At 53.8% G+C, this 14,767-nt stretch overlaps 1 protein-coding gene across 2 annotated transcripts in view; it reads left to right on the top strand.

Annotated features, from left to right (window-relative positions):
- The window catches only part of DLG3 (discs large MAGUK scaffold protein 3), a 76,918-nt gene that overhangs the window by 14,895 nt on the left and 47,256 nt on the right, over window positions 1-14,767 (top strand). For both annotated transcript variants that reach the window (XM_019536364.1, XM_019536363.1), the window contains exons 2-3: window positions 388-441; window positions 11,614-11,664. In XM_019536364.1, coding sequence (XP_019391909.1) covers window positions 388-441; window positions 11,614-11,664 — 105 coding nt within the window. The remainder of the gene's footprint in view (window positions 1-387; window positions 442-11,613; window positions 11,665-14,767) is intronic.

The raw sequence follows: 14,767 nt of genomic DNA, 5'->3' as shown, positions 1-14,767 counted from the left end.
CTGGGTTTCAGCTAAGATACCTGTCTTGATGCTGGCACAGGTCCTGGAGAGCATCCTTCCCTTCCTCCCTTGCTTTCCCACAGCCTCAAGGCTCCCCGTGACACCAGCAGTGGCTTGGCCCTGCCCATAGAAATCTTGCCAGGTCTGGGGGAGATGCCGTGCCCACACGTCAGGGGCTGCGAGGAGCATCCATCCAAGGGGAGTGGGAGCCCAGGTACAGGGATGGTGCCTCTCTTATTTCCCTGAGCCGTCGTTGTGGAGCTAATTTCACAATCAGCTGGGTTTCTGGCAGGCGAGTCTTGAGGAGAGTGGCGGGGGGCTTTGCAGCTCTGTGTCCCGGTGTCCAGATGTGTGACACTCTGGTTTTTGTCTCCATGTCTCACACAGGCCAACCCCGCTCCCATTATTGTGAACACGGACTCGCTGGAACAAGGGCTCTCGGTAAGTCTCCTGCTTTCCTTTGATCTTCATTTTCTTGTGCAAAAACGGTGGGTTAACTCTTCCTGACCCAACAGCAGAAACACTTCTGTGTCAGGAGGAAGTGTCAGCCAAGCCATTGGAGGGGACACAGTGGAGTGAAGGTGGGCAGGGGGTGGAGAGGACCGAGCGCTCCCCCCGGCAGGTTGAGCACGCCTGGTGGGCAGTGCAGCATCGGGTCTCAGGTGCAGGAGCTGGGGCCTGGGAACCCACGGGGCTGTGTCCTTGCTCACCCCCATTGCGTGGAAGGGTTTGGCTGGAACCTCCCCCACATTTATCCTGGCTGGCCGTGCCCCCACCAGGGCTTCACGTCACTCCACGCTCCTGGCCCCTGGCAGAAGGGCCTGTGCCCCTCAGGACAGCGGCCGTGCCCACCCAGGCGTTTTGCACTGTAACCGGAGCTGGGCTTGGACTGAAGCCCTGCGTGGCCCGGTGGGGCGGCAGAGCTCGTGAGATGCGGCTTCTGTCTGAACAAATAACGTCAGGCAGCCAGAGTCGGAGGCGAGTGTGAGCGTTTACAAGCACAAAGCATTTGGCACTTTTCATTCTGCTTAAAGATACCCCTCGTGGGTTTGTTGCAGTGACAGATCATGAGCTGCGGCAGCCCTCGCCGTGTGCTTCCACGCGGGCCCCTGAAGGAGAGGGAGAAGGGTGGGCTGCTGCGAGCACCTGGATTTCTGCAGTGCCGGTTGCCTCGGCACGGGGCGCTCGCGTCTTGCCCAGCTGGATGCTGTGCCGACACTGCCGGCAGTGTGGAAGCTGTGCCTATTTCTCCTGGGGTCCAGCAATGTGCACCCAGCATCATCCTGGGTGCTGGGAGAGCCCGTGCACACGGCAGGGCATGGTAGTGCTGGGGCCCGAGGGGAGGGTAGCTTGCACGCTGCACATAGGTATCTCACATGCCTGCCCTGCTTGGTGGCACCAAGTATTCCAAGGTCACACTCAAAGGATTTCTGTGTCCAGGCCTTGCAGTGCCAGCCAGGGCCTGCGAGCATCCCCAGCTCATCGGGGGAAAGCTGAACAAGAGCTGCCCACCCAGCTGTGCGGCCTCTTGCTCTCAAGCCCCTCCACAGACATCACATAAGAATCTTCCTGTAAGGTGCACTCCTGCCAGGGGACCACCGCGTCCTCACACCTCACACAAGTGAGGACAGTTGTCCTCATACAAGTCTCTCTCACCCCTGCTAGCCTGGGGTAATCCTTTTAGAGGGAGCTGCTTGGGACACGCTGCATCCATGCAGCACCATCAAAGCAGCAATATTCTCCCAGGGCCTCAAAATGGCTTTTCATGTTGCCATTAAACTAATTATAATCCAAGTCCCGTTCCTGAAGGCGCGTGTCCAGCCAGCAGCACATTTTGAGGGTCCAAAGCTGGTAGAGCCAGTACCTCCAATGTGAGCACGATTTGTCCATCTTCTCTCATTCAGTATCCTAATGCTGAGGAAGGTCCAAACTCCTCACCTGAAGAGGTTAGAGTCCTTTGTGCACAAGCGTAACAACTCCTGCATGGGCCGGTGTCTTTCATACACTACGCACAAGAGTCATGAACTGTGCAGCTCACACATAGAGATGTTTTGTGTCCCTATTCTCTGGGGGTGCAGCTCCATTGCTGCCCAGCACAAGAAATCAGTGTGAAATTAGCTCCACAACCCAGACGACGGCTCATGGAGCACTTGGCGGGTGCCGTACTGACACCAAGCTGGTTGCAAGGCGCTGGCTGAGAGGACAGGACTGTTTAGGATATGAGAAGAGGAATTTGTTTGTGCTGCTTCCCTTGTTCCCTTATTCGACTTACTGAATTACATTAAAAGACAGCTCCAGATACTTTATGTATTTTCCAGCTGGTGCTGTAGTGTCCGTGTAAGCCCCGGCTGCGGTGGGCACTAGCACAAAGCTGCTGTGTGTGACTGGGAGCAGGGAGGGCTCAGGGACAGTCGCCTGAGAGAGGCATCACCCACTCTGCGAGTTGTGGGGGTCCTCTCTTGAAGGTGGTCACCCATGAGCAGAGGCGAGGAGGGCTGCAGAATATGTTGTGTGCAGTAAGGTCAGTTCTGGCTCTTGAGGTGACATCTTATGGTACGCCCATGAGCATTTAACAGCATTGGGAATTGCACTGAAACTCTCAAGCTTGTTTCACGTGTATAACAAGGGGACTGGCCTATGAGTCAAACGCTGTCCTATTGTCCCAGCTACGGAGGAGTGAACACCTTGGCTCGTAATTAATGCCCTTTGGTAAACTGCCCTGAGTGAGCTCCCTTACTGGAGCCTGAAACAGGGCTATAAATATAGCATTTCCTTGCCTTGTGTATAAGGCCAAATATGAGGTGTGGAGCATGCAGTGTAACAGGGAGAGAACATGTGACTGCAGATGAGTCGGTGGGTTTTGGTAACACATCGGGAAGCTTTATTTCCAAAGCACAGGTGAAGAGAGAACACACTTGATCAACCTTATATGGGACCCCAGATGCCCCCTCCTCGACGGAGCAAAGGCCTGGCTTGACCCTACAGCTGATAACCCAGCCTTTGGTTTCGGACCAGAAACTCAGTGGCTCCAGCCACAAACCTACCTGGTGAGGCAGAATGGGTACTTGGAAGTCAAGGCTGTGCATGCGACGTGCCTGTCCTTCATTCCCCAGCCTCAGTGCCCACACGGGTTTCAAGCTCACAGGAAATTATAACACAGTACGATATTATAGCAAAGGAAGAGCCTGCAACTGGATCATTTTCTTCCTAGCAGCATTATAGAGACAGGCTCATCTAAAGAGGCATGGGAGGCCTTTTCCTTAGAGCCTGCCCCCAAGTTTGTTTGAGTCATCCCTCGTGCCTGTGCTCCTGGGGAAGAGGAGAAAGCAACCCGCGTCCTGTTTAGAAATGTGGTGCGTGCGATTCCTGGTGAGACTCTGCCTGGAAGCACCTCCCGGTGTGGCAGAGCTGCCCCGGGTGACACTGCAGTGGTCTCTGTATGTAGCATTAATTTCCTCAGCAAGTACTTTCACTTGCCAACATTCACTACCCCTCACGTTGCTTAATCAGTTGGCATGTTTAGTGGGGAATCGAAATGTCCCATTTTTGGCTTCAGAGAAGAAAAGCCAGCCTGGTCATGTGCTTTCTCGGATCAAGCCTGCAGACCCGATGAAAAGCACCGTTACCTGCCAAAGCTGAGACAAGGCTTGTCATTTCAGTCTGGGTGTTTGTCCACACCTTAAAATGATGGCACAGTCCGGAGCACATGCTTACACTTTCACAGTCGCAGGTGAGTCCCCAGGCTGGAGCAGCAGCCTGGTGCTAGGGATTGGGCTCCAGATGCCTGGCTCAGCAGAGCTCCCGAATCTGCACTCCCTTTACAAACGGTCCTTGCTCGAGCCCTGATTGTGGCAAAGAAAACCGTGCCACATGTGAACAGAGGGTACCTGATGTAGTGACGTCCATCTCGGTTCACGTAGAGCTTGCAACAGCTCTGAAAAGTAGATTCACGCACAGCCTGTCCTGTTTGCTCTGCAGCCACATGATGGGCATTTGAATGTCATTTTAGATGACATTTATCAGGGGAGGACAGCAGGGAATTGGGGATGCACCCCAGGGAGTAGCTAGGAATAATGAGTGCAAACTAGTGGAGAGTAGACGTAGGTTAGACATTAGGAAGGAATTTTTTACAATGGGGTGGCCAGAGTCTGGAACGGGCTGCCAAGAGAGGTGGTGCCGTTACCTAGCATGGAGGTCTTCAATAACCTGGCTGGGGTCGTCTGACCTCGGTCCTCTTTCCTGCCGGGGCAGAGGGTCAGACACGGTGATCCATTGGGTCCCTTCTGACTCTACAGTCTATGTATCTATGTCTCTAAGTGTTTCTTCAACCCAAGCGTGTAAGAAGGAGAGGGATGATCATGTTATGCAAAGCTGGTCAGTCTCTTGTGAGCGGGCGCTTGTTTTGATGCCTCAGCTGGGTAAGGCTTGATGTCCAGGTGGAGCTGGGGAGAGTTGACCCTGGGTTGGGACTAGGGTGGCAGCAGACAGCTGTTATACGTGGGGACCCTGGGGAAGGATGGGATGCGCCTGGAGTCACAGCACAAAGTCAGCGACAGAGCTCAGGAGTTACGTCTCCTGGGAAACAGCAACACTAAAGGAGACTTGAAGGTGAAATCAAATAGCGTATCAGACCTGAGTGTGCCAGTCAGCATGGCACCAGGCGCTCGTTAGGCTGTGCTCGTGGAGGGATTGGACGAGGATGGTGGAGTGGCCCTCTACCAGCTCTGCTGTGACTGCACCTGGGACACAAGGTCCTGGTATTAGCACCTCGTTCCCAGGGCGGTCCGATGGATGAGACCAAGTCTCTTGTGAGCCAGATCCCCTCTGCCCCTTGGCAAGCGCGGCTGCTGACTCCAGGATGAGCCTGGCCATGGGCACCAGCTAGCGACACCGGGGCCAAGCATGAACACAAAGGAAGGAAAGGAAAGTCATCATGTCAAACAAGGGGGTAGCAAATGGAGCAGACAGTTTCGTTCTCCACCCACTGCCTGGCTAACCCAAGTGCTAGGTGCTGTGTGCTTCCCACAGATGGATTTTGCCCTGGCCGAAGAGCTGGAGAATCAGTCTTCCTGCCTCCAAACGTGTGTTTCGGTGGTCTGTTGTCTTAGTTACGTGGCTCGTTCTCCGTGCCCATACAGCGGCCTTATGCAATTACTTGACATGCTATCATGTGAATTTGGGATGTACGGTCAAAGCTGAAGTAAAGCTTCTGGGAAATATCCCAGTGTCTGGGCATGATGGGGATGTTTGAGATGCACTGGGAGCTGGGAAAGCTCAAGCGTTACACCATTTCCAAGAGGGAACAGCCCTGGACTCGTGGGCCCGGCAATCACGTTTGAATTAGCCAGAGCATGTGTCCGCTGCAAGGAGGAGGAGGAGGAAGAGGAGGAGGAGTGCCATGGAACTGAAGTAGGAAAAGATGAGGTTGAACATCAGGGAAAGGCTCAAGAGCACGACATGTATGAGGCCTCAGCAGCCTCCCCCAGGGAAGGGGAGCGAGCCCCATGGCTTGTGGCATTTAGTACTGGAATGAGCAAAGCGCAGCACGAGAGGGAGGGTGGCCTTGCATTCTCTGTGCCCTGCAGCAGTCGGGGAAGTGTGCGTTTGTCCTTTCTATGCTGCCTCCCACGCAGCTCTGCCCATGCGGCCTGAGGCAGTGGCAGAAGAGCAGCTCCCGTGCACAAAGCAGGAGTGGATGGTGGGGAGTGCCGGCAGAGGGACAGAGGCAAAGCCGGCTCTACGAAGGTTTGCCTGCAGAGCTGCATCAGCTGGGGGTATGCAGCGATTATACTCGCTTGCTGAAACAGCTGCATTGGCAACCCCCAGTATAGATGCAGCTGTGGTGGCACAAGGGCTCTTGTGTCGGCTTGGCTGCTTTTGTCTGGGGAGGCAGCATAGCTTTGCCAGCAGAAAGCTCCCTTTGGGCCACGTGCTGCATCTGCACGAGGGGATCTTCTGGGGGGGCTCCAGCAACAGAGACGCTGCAGAGCGAACAGTGTCCTGTGCTGCGCTGTGTACCTGTGCGGGCAGTTTCCTATGCGGGAGACCGCTGCACTTCATCTGGGAGCTGTTCATCTCCCCAGCATTGCTTCTCCCTGGGGAGCTTTTGTTCCCCTTGTTCTCAGGGTCAAGAGTTGATTGTCTGGAAAGGCTCATGGTCACTTCATTAGTGCGAAGCGTCTCCCTCCTCTGCTTGGTTTCTTGTTTCGTGTGTTCCCTGTTATTGTCCTGCCCACCCCCTAACATTTGCATGTCCTTTGCTAGCACCAAGCTGCTCTGACTGTCTGATCTCCTGTGAGAGTCTGTCCTTGCCATGAAGTCTGTCCTTCCGTAGGCTTCATCCTGAGGGCTAGAAGGGGTATGTATGTCTCTTCCTGAGGAGTAGGTTTCTTTCTGATTGCCCGTGGCCTGTGTGCCCGAGCTCTGTGCCCGTGACCTAGCTATTGAGCTCTATCACATGGCAAGCAAGCCCTTTTGCAGTGGGCTCTCCAGGAGCGTTTGCCATCGTTAGTCTGTGAAAACAAAGGTTATTGGTCTCTGCTTGGTCTGTATGCCACTGACTCACAATGCAGCTGAGGGGTTGGCAGAGGTTTCTGCACGCCCGGGTGGTAGCTGCAGCTACGTGGCATGTCTGTGTGATCGGGGGTCTGCATGCTGCTTGCCTCTGGGATGCTGACATTTAATGCTGCGCAGTGCCAGCAGACGCGCTGGGGAGAAGGGCAGAGGAAAAGGCATGTGGAAACTCAGGTGACCGGGCAGCGAGCCGTGAGGGAGTTGAGATGTCGTGGGCTAGGAGGAGAGGTCACCGCAGTCCAGAAACTTAATCATGCTGGTGATGGGGGAGCCAGTCTGTGAAGGAGGAGCAGAACAAAGAGCTGACACCAGTTTCTGGATTTTGCATTAGTCAGTGTAGTGGGAGTGGGAGGAGGAGAAGGGAAACGATGTTAGTCGGAGAGGCCACAGAAGGGGAGATGATGATCTCACATTCAGAAGGAGCCTTTAGTGCTTGGATTCACCCATGCACTGGAACCGCTTCCCCCGTGAGCGCTGTGCCGCCCTGCCTGTAATGCAAGGAGGCAGCTGCGCAACAGCTGCACGGCGGTTCAGAGGAGGAGCTGAAACTGCAGCGGGGCAAGGAAGCCAGTCCAGCCGCAGTCCTGGGCTGGCGTCTGCACGAGCACCTCCGCTCCATTCGGGAGCCTGCCCTTTCCTTAGAGGTCTCCATTCAGAACCTGGTCCAGCCCCAGTCTGTTGCGTGAGTGGGATTAGCAGGGCTCATCGCTGCAGATAAAGGAGCCAACGAGCTGGTGACCACAGGCAGAGCTGCGGATGGCAGCACAGATGGGCATTGCACACGCCGCATCTCGCCCTGTGCGATGCAAGGAGGTCCGGGAGCACCAAGGAAGTTGCTGCAGCATTCCCAGCTCTGAAATGAGTACAGTGTACCCTAGAGCAAGGGGTAGGTTTCACTAGCCATGATAGCCATCACCATATTTCCCCAAGCCATGCTCCAAAACGCCTCTGATGGCATAAACACGACCAGCAGTAAGCTGTGGCAGCACCTGGCCAGGATGGGGCCACCCACAGCTAATGGGTCCCCCAGGTACACATGGCCCTGGACGGAGCTGGGGAGGTTGATGAGGCTGTAAATAGCCTCTGAGCATATGCTTGAACCAGATGAAGTCTGCAAAGCCTGGACATGCCATTGCTGAAGCCTGGAACCAATGTGTTCAGAGCTACAGATAATGGGGTATTAAGTTCCTATTTCCTGTCCTGCTTCCAGACTAGGCAGAGTGCAGAGGCATGCACAGGCCTCTGAGGCAAGTGTGCAGGCCTTGGGGGGCACAGGAATCTGCAGGGATCCATCTGGCGGGAATTTGGGATATGCAGCCCAGGATATGAATTGAGCTGTTCAGGGATCTCATGAAGTGCACTGAGGCCCTCCAACACAGAGGAGAAAGTGCAGCTTGCTCAGAGGGTGAGCTCCCCCATCCCTCTCTCCAAAGACAAAGAAACCTGCATGCTCCTGAGGAGCATGCTCGGGCTGCAGGAATGGCAGCTCAGATGTCCTGGAAGTACCAACCCCTCCAGATGCCCCAGCGGGGAAGCCCTGCTAACCCTGCAGAGACCTTCTTTAGATCTGGAAGAATTCCCCACTGTTCCCACCAAGGGAGCCGTCACTGACATCCATCGGGGTGCTGAGGCAGGTCCTCAGATCCTGCGATGAAGGGGTCCGGTTAGCTCAGGCTCTCTGCAGTTACCCTGCCGCATAACAAGAATAGGGGCTTGATTGCAAGGTGCTGCTTCGGGGGTGCAGCCTTATAGTCACTGCAAGGGCAGCGAGTATCCTTGGCCTCTCAGAGGGCTGGGGGAAACTTTCATCTCCAGCTTCAAATCCCTTTGGTCCATGCCCTTCTATGGGTCCACAAGAGCCATCACCTGCTTGAGCTGCTGGGGACGGGCCTGGAAATAAGGAGCATCACCCATGTGGATCTCACTTGGGATCTGCATGCTCAGGCTTCCTTCACCTCCTCCTCTTTACACAGCATTTCCACCAGGATGTGACTCTGAGAACGGCTGCGACAGGCAGTACTCACATGAAGGACCCAGTACTTGACATTCAGCAACCTTCAGGAATCAGTAGATTAGGAAAGAGGGACGCTCCTAGAATTGGATTTTTTTTTTTTATCAAAAAGCAAAAAGCAATGCAAAAAGCCTAACACTAGGATTTTCTGTCTCTAAGGCAGCTGATGAATTCTCATTCGTCTCCGCTTGCTCGGATCCTAGCTCTCTCACCGTGGCTTCTGCTACAGGAAAGCCAAAAGTGGCCTAGCCCTCTCTGTGCCGTCAGACAGAAACCAGGCAATGCTGGAAGAAAATGTTCATCACTCACGTCTGACATTTCAGGCACAAACGCTGCTGGTCATGTCCGGCTGCCACTGTTGCTTGTGAGAGAGGATGGCAGTTTGAGCCCAGCCTTACCCGCAAGCAGAGGCAGCCAACTCAAACACTGAATAACAAGCTAATTGGTGGTTGAGTGCGGTGCCAAGCCTCCTGCAGTTCATCGGGTGAGTTTTCTAGAGCAGCTCAAGCGGCCCAGAGACCTCAGCTTGAGCCCCGGGCATGCCAGGGAGGGGGCTGTTTAGGAGGTGGCAAGAGCCACGGGTCTCCCCAGTTTCAGGCCGTGATGGAAGTTGAGCAAGAGCCCCCAACACAGGGGTGCAGGCTCAGCTCTCCGAAGCCCTGGAGTGTATAGAAACCAGACATCTGCAGAAGGATCGACCCTCACCTCCTCTGAGCAGCAAGAGTGAGGGGACCATGCCATGGGGAACCAGCCATGAGCCTCTTCTGCTGCTGCATCCTCTGCCAAGCAGTTGCACAGAGAAGATTTAAGGCAGGCGAAGAGCAGCGCTGCCAAGGGAATGGAAATGATGCCTTGCTTCTGTGAACCTGCAGTTCTGCACATAAATTACCCCCCTGCTTTCCCTCTGCTCCAGCACGGCTGGTACCAGGCAATTACCATTATTATCTCCAAGAGCAGCACGGCACAGTGACAGCAGCCAGAACCCGCTCCTTCCTTTTCTGCTATCACGGCCATCCTCCTCCTCGCGCTGCTGGACCTGCCAAGTCCCACACGACAAGCAGACTGTGAAGGTGAGGACCTGGCACAAGGCAGATGAGAAAAGGAGCCGTGAAAGGAAGTAGGAATAGCCTGAAGGTTATTCCCTTAGTATAAATAACATTTGCTGCTCCCCAGTTTTCATGGTTCAAGCTTTCGTATTTTTTGACCGTGAACTGGACCTAAGACAAGCCGTGTTCGGGGTGAGTCTGAATGCCGCTCCCTCTAAAATGTGCCTCTGAGGACTGATAGCTCATAGCCCCTTATCAATGAGTTTTATTCTTATTCCAGTTACATCGTGGAGTTGGGCCAACCCTGCAGGACAAGTCGTGTGGCTCTTTGGGTGCCTCATTCAGTAACTTTGCTTTGGCTGCGTTCACAGCCACTTTGTGTTTGCTTGCCATGAGACTTCTATTGAGGAAGTTTTTTGGCAAAAATGTCCAAGAAGCAGTGAATCTGATGTGAATATTACAGAGTAGTTGCATTTAAAGCTAAGCTGTGGCTATTCACATGTACCCAATCAGAGCGCAGAATCAGCACAGTGCAAGCTCTGTATCCAATCGAAATGACCAGCACATCTCCCATTTTGGGCTCCAGAGCGCTTGCACTACGCTTTTTGCATGCAGCCTATAGAGCATCCACTAATGGCCCCTGAAATACAAGTGTTCACCAATGCATAAGCTGCACGTGGGCCATTACTGAACGGAGAAAGCAGCTTGGGACAGAGGAACCGCACATCTGGATTGATTCAAGGTCCACCTGGTCCAAGACCCTGCCTGAGAATTGCCAGCAACAGTTATTTCAAGAAGTAAGAACCCCAAAGTAGAGGAATGTGGGATATGCCTACGTAAGCCCAATGCTGGTCTCTAATAGGAAGAGAAAAGCCAGGCCCCTGAAGTTTAGGGTGTAATCCCTTCCAAAACTGTTGTCAGAGTCATTTCTGGTAACTCTAGATATCCTCAGTGTCCGTACTTATGTTGAATCCCTTCAGGGACCGTACTAAAACCTTGGCCTCAACAACATGAGGATCACAGTATCCTGTGATACCGGGAACATCATGCGGCAATGACTTCCACGTTGCAGCTGCGGTGTGTAAGAACAGACTCTGTTTATCATTACAATTCACTGATTTCCCCTTGTTCTGGAGTTATGGGGCTGGAAAGTAGATGTGCCTGATGATCACTTCTCTGTACCACCCAGTATTGCATAGACTGATTGCATCCCCTTGTAACCTCGCTCTCTCCTTTCCAGGTAAACAGTCCTAGTCATCTGAATCTCTCTTCCTGTTATATCTGTCCAGGCCCTCAGCATTTTTACTGCCCTCCTCCAATCCTGCAATATTGTTGTGGAGGTGCAGCAATTGGTATGGCACTCGGTAACCAGATGGGGCTGAACTGTGCATTTATATAGTGTCATTATAATAGTTTCCCTACTATTCTCCATCCTGTTCCTTGTGCTTCCTAATATCCTGTTTGCTTTTGTGGCCAGCTAATTTAGTGGAATAAATTATACTCTAAAGTATTCAGTCACCAGAAGAAGTTCATGTTACTAAAGCAGTTGGAAGATGTGAGCTGTTAGAGACATGCTAAGTGTTGTTGTGTATAGGTCTTTTTACAATTCACTGTACCATTTGATTTACTTCAATAGTATCATGCAGCCGGGAATTCCAGAGGTTAATTATATGCTGTATAACAAAGGCATGTCCTTTTGTGTGGTTTAATTGTACTCCTTTTAAGTCATATGAAAGAAACGAGGGTAAAGGGTCTAATCTAAGGTGCATTAAAGCCAGTGTGTCCTGCCATTGCTTTCTGTGGGCTTTGAATCAGGCCCAAAGAATGACACAGAGCATTTAATTTGAGGGATGCGAGTGGAGGATCACACTCGAGGGTTTCCGTTATGAAGCCAAGGACGCTGGGCCTGATTCCCTCTTGCTCGTGGCCAGGACTGACCTGTGAGCTGGGCAGAGGTTTAACTCCCCGTCTCTCTCTCGCCAGGTGAATGGCAGCGATGGGATGTTTAAGTACGAGGAGATCGTCCTGGAAAGGGTAAGTGAGACGCCGGTGTTTTCCGACGCGCATTGCTCTGAGCCACGCTCTTTGTGCCGAGCATGTGGGTTTCCTTCTGCAGGAGAGCAGAGCGTCAGCACAGGCTGAAAAGCAGCCTTTTGACTGTGCGCTGCGTGTTTCCCACAGCGATCTCCCACTCACCCGCCCACCCGCACAGCTGGCCTCCTGACACATGCATGCATGCACACAGGATGCATGGGGTTTCTCGCATGCTCGCACATGCTCACACACGAGTAGGCAATGTCTCTCTCCCCCTCTCTCTTCCACACCCACACGCTCCATATGATGGAAGATAGGTGGGTCTCTTTCACACTCACCCCGCACATACACGCCCCCAGCACGGCTGAGGGAGGTGGGGCTGCTCTGTCTCCTGCACGTGCTCAGCTACAGGATGGAGAGTAGGGGGGTCTGAAGATCAGCAAACAGGCCCACGGAGTTGGCCGTGCTCTCTTCCAGCCTGTTAGCCCGCTGTGTATCACGTCTAGGTATGCAGCACGGTGATCCTGAACTGCAGAGACAAGCTTTCTAGTAACTGGGTTGGAACAAGGGGAATCTCTGCTTGGGCCTTTTCCTTGTCTCTCTGAGATACCGCCAAAGTAGGGCTGATGGCATGCACTGTACAGACAAAGACTAAAATTAGCTCCCACATAGGAGCTTGTACGAGGACGAGCTGGAGGTTTCAGCAGAATGTGTCTCTCTGCCACATGCTAATCCCGTACGTCTTCTGCCCAGCTGAGTCAGGCTTGCTACCGGTCCTGAGTGGGAGAGCAGGCACGGAGGCATGGACCTGAGCTCCTGTCAGGTGGGGAGAGGATGAGCAGGAGTGGCTAAGGGAGACTGTCCTCGTGTAAGCCAGGGATGGGCCTTGGTGGGCTCTCGGGGCCAGGTGACCGTCACAGAGGGGTGGGAGATTTGACTCCAGCCGGGCACGCAGGAGGCCTGAGTCTGCCTGCAGATATGCAGCAGCTTTGCAGAAGCCAGAGGGCTCTGGCCTCATGCCCTGAAGCAGGACGGTGCATAAGTGCAGCAGGGCTGCGCCCCAACAGAACAACACAGGGCTGGAGGCAGGCTGGCAGGTTATTTGGCACGTGCTTTTGGAGCGCCTGCCAGATTCGGTGTGCACAGGGCTCTCTGCTCCTAACTTATGGGGGGCTGGGAGTCTTTCTGGGCTTGTGGTGCACCGCAGGAGCGTGCTTGTGGGCACTTGTAGGTTTGACCTCTATTGTGTGACTGCGATGGTGGGGGCTGCACTCCATGGCCCACCTGGTCTGAGCCATCCCCGTTTCTTCTAACCACCCTGTTTGCAGGCAGCTCTGAGGCTGGGCAAGGCTGGTTTCTGCTTGGTTTTGATGCAGCATCGTGGCGCTCCTGGGCCTGGCAGAAAGGGTGGCACGCGGCAGGCCGGTCCCAATGCCAGGCTGGCCAGAACAGCGCCAACTTTCCAGCTGTTGCCAGATGTGTGCTGTGTCTTCCAGGGAGGTGGCACAATCTGGGTTTTGTCCCCAGGGCTCTGACTGTCGCAGTGAACTCTAGGGTTGTTGGTTGTAGCCGTGTTGGTCTAAGGACACAGGCGGACAAGTCTCTTTAGGTAAATGTCATTTCTTTTATTAGACCAACTAAATAGGTGGGGAAATTGTTCTTTGCTATTTCGTTGGTCTAATATGCAGTGAACTCTGGTGCTCCAGTTTATCTGAGGGTTAAGCCTTTATAGCCAAAGGACAGAGAGGTTTCCTTGTACGGGAGCGTCCAAATCAGAGACCCATAGGGAAGGGGGCTGGAGGGACTGAACCCTCCAAAGTGAAGTCGCGCTCCCTGGTTATTCCCCATAGACAGCCCCTGGCCCTGTTGGTCTGAGGGGCTGTTCGTAGATGGAGCCTTCAGCCTGCACCTTCCTGCTGACTTTATGATTTGAGATGCGGCCGTGTGGCGTTAGGTCGCATCCCTGCTGTTAGGCTTCAAAATGGAGCCACGTGCAATAACTGGGATGGGCTAGAGGTGATGCTGCCCTGACAGCTGCCCCTGTTTGCCTTTGGCTGAGAACCCACCAATGCACTGGTCTAGAAAGCACCCAGCCCTATGGTGAGGGACAAGAAGGCCCTCAGGAGCTCAGCGGGACCCTTCCCAGACCCCGAGGGCCCCAGGCCTAGACCAGGACCCCCCAGCGCCGTGCGCCAGACTGTTACAGAACAAGACAGTCCCTGCCTCAAAGAGCTTACAATCCAAGCAGGAGACAAGAGGCAGCAGATGGACAGACAGATGGAGAAGCTCTGTGTTGCAGGCCCGTGGTGCCTGAGCCCTCACGTGGATCAGCAGTTGTTAGATTTCTGGTGTGATTTTTTTCTGTCAGGCAAGGCACATTGGCTGTCAGATCCTCAGGGTAGATGTAGATTTATGGAGCACAAGAAATTCCCCTTTTCTCCCTGCTTCCTCCCAGCCAAGCTCAGAAAACAAGACTCAGCCCCCACGCGTTTCAGAGCCTTTCCACCGCTTTTGGCCCAGCTGACCCTGGGAAGCCACTGTCACACCCCAGAGACGTTGCAGGATCACACTGATTGCATCAGTTGTTCCTCCTCAATTGCACCGAGAAACAGAAAGGCACCTGCTGCTTCATGTCCTGGGCAGAGACTGTGAAACAGGCTGGACTAAGATGCCAGCCGTGCAGCGGGGACATCCTGCTCTGCACCTCCTGCACTTCACGTTCCTGTCGCCCTCTTTCAGCTCTCCAGCCAAATAACCAAGGCAGTGACAACCCACCCTCTTTCCCCCTGTAGCCAGTGAGAAGGGGTCCCCTTTCTGCCAGACACAGATTTAGCCACAGCATCCCATGCACTATAAGCCTAAAAGACTGGTCATTGTAATTGCAGCCTCCTTGCAAAGGCTGCGGTTGGATCACAAGGCAGCAGTGTGCAAGTTCCCCCATGGGCTCTGGGGCCAGAATTTACTGTGTTGTCGCGTACCATTCAGCCTCGCGGTTAGGAAATCCCTGGAACGGTGTTATAAGAAAACATCCAAGTGGTGCTGCAGCTCTTCAAACAACAGCCAAGGAAGCCCTTCCCACGTAGAAAGCCTGGTTGCTGTCAGG

This window comes from Crocodylus porosus, unplaced genomic scaffold (assembly GCF_001723895.1).
Source record: "Crocodylus porosus isolate Cpor-Errol unplaced genomic scaffold, CroPor_comp1, whole genome shotgun sequence".
Lineage (NCBI taxonomy): Eukaryota > Metazoa > Chordata > Crocodylia > Crocodylidae > Crocodylus > Crocodylus porosus.
Note: the sequence above shows the minus strand (reverse complement) of the source record. Positions and strands in the feature narration are given on the sequence as shown.